Raw genomic sequence first — 6,900 nt, 5'->3', positions numbered from 1 at the left:
CACGACAGAGATGGAACGAAGTTTGCGATTGCCATTATAAAAAAGTAATAGTTTCACATGCCTAATACCAGTCATGTTGCGTATCTACACATGTAACAATGCATCTGAAAATGTATTAAGGATCATACTGTTGCTATATCATCTAAATTTTTAATTATATATTTAAATGAAAGTATTAAGTTTATAATTATAAAATGCCCTACCTTCACATAATTTAGTTTATTTAGATATTAAATACATTCTAGCAAAGAGTAGTATTATACTATGGACTATTACCATTTTTTTTTCAGATATGTTTTAATATGGCGATATGTTGAGTTTTTAAAAGAAAACATTTTTTACCATCACATTCAAATACAAATAATTTTGATAGAACTTTTATGATTCTCGATGTTTTTTTTTATAATAATATGTTCCTGTCTATATAAAATGGAAACCAGAAAAAAGGATGGGTAAAGAATTGAATTAAAAACTTTGTTTGATTTTTTTGTTTATGTTAATTTCAGTGAAAACTCGTGTGAAGATTATGTACAACAGCCTTTACATAATCTATTAAATATCTGTAATAGTGAAAATTTATAAATTTTACTCTGTATTTTAAGGAACATTCTTAGGCACAGATGGCAGCACAAAAAAGTACAGAATTGGCCCACCAGAGGGAGATAATTGGTTAGCCTACTTGAAGCATCCGGGAACCTCGCCATAGTAGTAGACATGGCGGGTATCAGCCTAACTAAATGATGAAATAAATTTTGTTTGCTAATATAAGAACGTGTTAATTTCATAAAACAAGTGTTGATATTAAAAGACTAATTTAGTTTTATTGGATTAGGATAAAAATGCAGAATGTCGGACAGTCTGAAAATCGAAATATCGATAAGGTGAATGTGCAACTTGATGTGGTAAAATCGTCCACTCCTCAGAGTTCGGCTTCGAGTCCAGCTAAATCTGAAACCGAAACATATTCAGAAGCGCCTGCCAAATACATGACGGACTCTTCAGAAAGCGAGGATGACTCCGTATCCGAGGTAAAACGTGTTTTGTTTTCGCAGAGGCGGTGGCAGTAAGGGATTGTGATTATCTGTACCGCTAAATGCTACTAGGGACATCTTGTATATTACTATTCTTATAATTTTCTTTTAGTTTGACATCATAATTGTTATTGTAGCATCATCCTAGATAACTGTAAAGCTAGGAAAAACGGAATAATTTTTCACTCTCGATACGGTCTAAGTTGCTTGCCAAATATTCCGTAAAACGTCAGAAAGTCATAGTACATACGTTCGACAGAGTAGTGCATGAAATTATTTATGCCAGCCACTCCTAGACGGTATTCAAGTGATTCTTTGTAATTCTACGATACGGGCGAGTCTGTCGTAAGATAGTTTTCATTGTCTATTTGTGTTTTGAGAAGAGCTTGACCTAAGGTGGCCATGTTACTTGAATCACATGCATCAAGACAGTGTGAACTGCAAAAAAAGTGTATTTTCTTGACGTTATTTTCATATGATTGTGTGTATTATATAATTATTTTGCGGATTTGTAACAAATAGCTGTGAACCATGTTGTGGTTTGTGTCGCCGCGCGTACACAAATTGTCCATAACGCCTGCTGCGATTCGCGCAAAAATGTTGGTTTCTAGTGAATTACAAGGACCATTGACAGTAATAATTAGCTATAAGCTCGTCTTTAAGCACCACATTACCATTTTATCTCATATTTTTCTCATTGGTGTTATAGATCTTGCTGGCTTGTTTGTGCCTTAGCAGGCCAGACCTGTTGGTAAGTCTTCCACTTCACTGGGTGCAGAAAGCTTCAAAAACCAATCGCTGTTGCAGTCTTGAGTGATTCTTATACTTAACATGCATAATGTGTGTGCAATGGACAGTTCGGATGTCATAATAATGTTCCTGTTCTTATTTTTATGTTGAATGGTCCTTGTGATTCTAACATTTATATGTATTTTTGTATTATAACCTTGCCATATAACCTAGTCATTTTGAATAACAGTTTTACTTACTGTCCATTATACAATAATATGTTCAGCTGACTTAACCGCCAACTAATCATTTTGAATTTTCAGCTTGGAGTGTGTATAATGTCCTAACAATATAAACAAAGAACTATGTTAGTCACCAATGACCGTTGCAATGAAATATTAGCATAATTCACATTCATTGATAACACTTATTAATAACAAAATAATATTATATTGCTTTTGTGTTTGGAATTTAATTTTTGTGGTCATTATTTTTGATATATCCTTTTGTAAATACATATACTTAAAATATGCTTTTGAATTTGCTTAAAATGATGGAACTGTTTATTTTTATGAGATAAAATGAACACTAAAATGATTAAACAAATGGCCTTTTCAATGTGTGCAAGCAATAGATATTATGTTATATAGTTATTTTATGAAGTAGTAATCATACAAAATGTACATGCAGAAGACAATAAGCGACTGTTTGCTGGCTATTAAAATAATCAAGATTATTATTAGAATTTTCCAAACTGGCTTACTATCACAGTTGTGATGATGTATTTCTTGTAAACAAATTAATTTAAATCATTTACATACAGGCGGAGATGGACGAGGAAGGTGGTGGTGCGGAAACATCAAAGTTCCTACTTTCCCATGATGAGCCCGAACCAACTGTTGACGCAGAGATGCAAGCGAGGCTTGAAACACTATTAGAAGTAGCTGGTGAGTAAATATATATGGACTTAACAAGTTCAATCATATTAAAAATTGTACTTAGTTATTTAAGGACAATTAGATAGGATAGTTAGTTTAAAAAAAAATGGTACATTCATTACTTTATTAATAATTATTCATACAAAATAACTAATTTCTGTGATAAAATTATTCTAATCCCAGTTAGAACTAATCTATATATTTATAATAAAAAATGTGTTTTTAAATAACACTTAGTAACAATTTATACTAAAATTAACAACAATGCAATCAATAGTGCAATTAAATAGTTTCAACTACATTACAAATGTATACAAGGATTGTGCTTATTGGTTTTCATCAGATATACCCAAAAACGAAAGTGTTTCCTAGTTTGACTGTATTTTTTAATTTATTATTGCCAACTTCATTTTAAGCGATTGACTGATTGACAGTGTTTGATGGGGGATTGTTGTCATTTAGACCCATTCTAGAATCCGGAGTGATTCCTCCCTCACTAGGGATGTTGGTTATAAATATTATAATATGATTTTATACTATACTATTAAGTTTAGTGCAATTTTACTTTTTTTTCTTATTTGTTTAAATTATCTATTCATTCTCTTTATATGATTTCAAAGTTACTTAATTATACATTTCATTTTTTAGTTTTTAATGGCACTCTATTTTATACAGTAAATTAACTAAATAATTTTTTCATTGAGTAGTTACAATTATACTATAAACTTAAATTCATCATTAAAATAAAATACATTTTAATTGTACATACTTGCATTTGATGAAAAGATAAATGTTATTTTGGATTTATTTTTGTGGAAATTATACTTAAATATTGTATTTTTTTTATAAGTCTATGCCTATGACAATGCTAAAATACCTATGTAGCGGCAAGGAATTGCTTTGCACATTTTTTTCATATACATGTACATATTCTCCATTTATTTGATTGCAAACTTAAATTAAAATTAAAAAATTTAAATTTCTTTATTTGTTTCAAAAATTTTACATAATTAGTGATTAGTGAGTATCATGAGTTGAGGTCGTAATATTTGTATACTTTTTTTTCCAATAGGAAATTAAGTCAGCGATTGAAGGCTTTTTGCTCAACTTACCTAATTAAGCATCAATAATTTAAACTTGAACCATACATGCATATTGTTATGATTAAGTTGAAAAACCACAGTGTAAAGTTATCATTAAAATGTTCAGTATATAAACATACCAGTGTAGGTTAGTTTATGTACCTATGCTAAAATATTAAGGTTGTTCCCCCAGGCTGTATAAAGAACTCTATTCAAATGAATATACATCAAATAAGACCTATGTCTTATCTTTTATTTGAGTATAGTTTTTGACACAACAATATAATTTTGTATCTGTCTATTTAAGTTGAGAGTATGCTTTAAAACAATTAATCTATAGGTGTAGCTTCATTAAAAACTTTAATTAAATTAAGTAGTACCAAAATCACTTGAGCTTTATTAGTTTCATATTTTCGGTTAGGTTAGAATTGTGACGTCACGATGCAACGTAATAACCATGCAGACAGTGTAGTCGAGGGCATCCGACTTGCGGTACAAGTCATAAGCTGACAACACTAAAAATTATATCGACATACAGATTCGTTCACTTGACATATAAATCTGTAACTATACAACTTATTTATAAACGTGATATTCTATATGCGTATTGTTTAAAAACGTCTAATTCAAGCTATAAAAATCACGCATGATAACTTTCTGTAATCCATCCACCATGGAATCTTTCGAAAGTTCAAGCTGTCAACTGGTAAATTTGAAATGAAAAATACACTCTACATGACTTACGGAAGGTTAATCCAATAACGAACATTTAGAACTACATAGTCAAAGTGTATATAATATTATGTACACACTCGATTCGATAAATAGCTGATTAGAATAGATTACAGATAAGCGGATGGTTCTTGTTTACTACGTTATTTTCATCATTGTGACGACACTTGCTACGCAGTGAAAAATTGAACAGTGTTTAGAGTAAAAACGTCTTTGTCATACAAAATTACACCTTGTGTGTATGCATTGTTTGCTTTGTGAACATTGGTTTGACATTGGTAGTGATATTGGAATATTATACGATAAAGTAACATAAAATTATATAGTAAACATTGTTTCCAAAAACAAAAAATAAAACTAAATGATTGATTTATCTAAAAGGTCTCACTTCGTCTTATACAGAGTATACGTATGAAAATTGCTTAGACCTGGCGACCCTTATTAGGATACTAAGATAAATTCATAAAATTGTTGTGTTGTCACCGATCCCTGATAAGTGAAAAAAGTTTATTTGCTTGGATGATTCCGTTTAAAGTGGGTCGGAATTGAGTCTAACGAAATCGGTTATATACAAACATACAGGTGAAGTGTTATCGCCCCCGCACACGCTTACGCTTGTGTCTCAACTCGTTTATTACATAGTAAACACCGATTGATCAGCGATGGGCGCTTACATTACAAGCTCTGTACGCTAGTCGCTACTACGTCGCGTCTACCAGATGTTTTCAATGTATGCTGACGTGCTTGCGTCGTCAAAAAACTGTATGGAATACGTTTTCAAAAAGTATGTACCTACGGCGTTGGTTTGCGGTTATTGGAACAAATAAAATATAATATTTTTTCAATGCCATTTTTACGACTATAAAGCTTGATCTTTTTGATTGATTCAATCATGTGAAAAAAGGAAATTTAAGTCGTTTAATACCGTTTCGATAGCAGTGGAATTGCATTATGAATATCGGGGATTTGTTTTAAAATTCATGATATTTCGTTCATATAATAGCGTTCCGGCTCCGGCGTGCAGTGGTCGGTCGAGTTGTCGTACACTTGTACGGTGAATAATTGATACTTTTCATACGTTTTTCACTATTAAACGTAAGGTGACAGTCATTGTTGGAACAATGATATAGAACACACACCTGCCTTGACCTTTTGTATTGTGAGCGCAACGTTCATACACCTATTAACTAAAATCAATTGCTTTCGATTTGTACATAGCTGATTACGACGCAATAATGTTCGAATTATATATTTCATTTAATTTAATTTCATACAAATGCATTGTTTAGAATCTATAATGAACAAGATATCCTAATACACAATTTTATCAATGTGGTCATTAAAAATGTTTTTGAAAATATTCGCTTGTTTGCATAGCAATATTTAAGCAGCTGAACGGGTGTTCATAAAATTTGATATAGACATTATACTACTAATGAGAGCCTTCTTAATATCTCGGTATATTACGTGGACAAACAGTGGATATTTTCTTATAAGTTTGTTTTTTGCCTTTAATCAACCTAGTTCCATACACATAGGCCAAGTTACTGATCCTCTGTATCCGTTAGAACTCGTCCAATCGCAACCATACGATAGTAGCATTTAAAAACTGTTAACAAACCGGTAAATGTATGTATTATAATATTATAGGAAGTAATAAATTATAATCTGTTATCTCTTGTACGATTTTTGAATCTCGAGTTTATCTCCGAGTTATACTTTGCATGGGTTTACATGTACTGATTAGCTTTGCAAAGTGAAGTAATCTATAGATGCGACAGTTATTATTATTATTTTTAATGTGATGCATAAATTTTTCCAGTTAGATAAAACCTTTAAGGCATAAATACACTGGTCGTCAAAAAAATCGGCCCACCTTCATTTTGTATACTAACTATCGATTGTTTCACAAATAAATCATTTCACACTGTTGTTTTTTGTTGTTAGGGTCTGATAACATGTTTCACATTATGTTTGTCGTAAATCTTACTGCACTTGAAGGTACTTGACAATTTTTTATGCAGAAATACTGTTAAGTGATGAGTTGACGGTTTAAGTCGGGACAAATAATGCCCGTGTTCCCAGTTCAAAATTGACTTTTCTCGGCATCGCTTGTAAATCACGTTAAGTTGAATAACTGATGCTATAGTTCTGATTAATTTTTGTAAAAATAATGGATACTAATGAAGCTGAGGCGGCCCAAGTTGTGGCTTTACTGCAACAGGGGTTAAGTCAACGTTTCGTGGCTGGGAGGTTAAACCTCAGGCGATCTGCAGTTCGGAGAGTTTACCAAAGGTTTCTAGAGACCGTCCAATATCGAAGAAGGTCAGGATCTGGAAGAAATAGGGTGACAACTCAAAGGGACGACCGCTATATAGTGTTATCAGT

At 31.8% G+C, this 6,900-nt stretch overlaps 1 protein-coding gene across 1 annotated transcript in view; it reads left to right on the top strand.

The window, feature by feature from the left end:
- The first annotated feature begins 677 nt into the window (after positions 1-677).
- Positions 678-6,900, top strand: part of LOC119839053 (ankyrin repeat domain-containing protein 17) — a 41,723-nt gene continuing 35,500 nt past the window's right edge. Inside the window, exons 1-3 of the mRNA XM_038365230.1 lie at positions 678-1,028; positions 1,741-1,782; positions 2,584-2,707. Of these exons, the coding sequence (XP_038221158.1) occupies positions 840-1,028; positions 1,741-1,782; positions 2,584-2,707 (355 nt within the window). The 5' untranslated portion in view covers positions 678-839. The remainder of the gene's footprint in view (positions 1,029-1,740; positions 1,783-2,583; positions 2,708-6,900) is intronic.

This window comes from Zerene cesonia, chromosome 3 (assembly GCF_012273895.1).
Source record: "Zerene cesonia ecotype Mississippi chromosome 3, Zerene_cesonia_1.1, whole genome shotgun sequence".
In the NCBI taxonomy this organism is placed as follows: Eukaryota; Metazoa; Arthropoda; class Insecta; order Lepidoptera; family Pieridae; genus Zerene; species Zerene cesonia.
The sequence above is the reverse complement of the archived record's forward strand: the minus strand, read 5'-3'. Positions and strand labels throughout refer to the sequence as shown.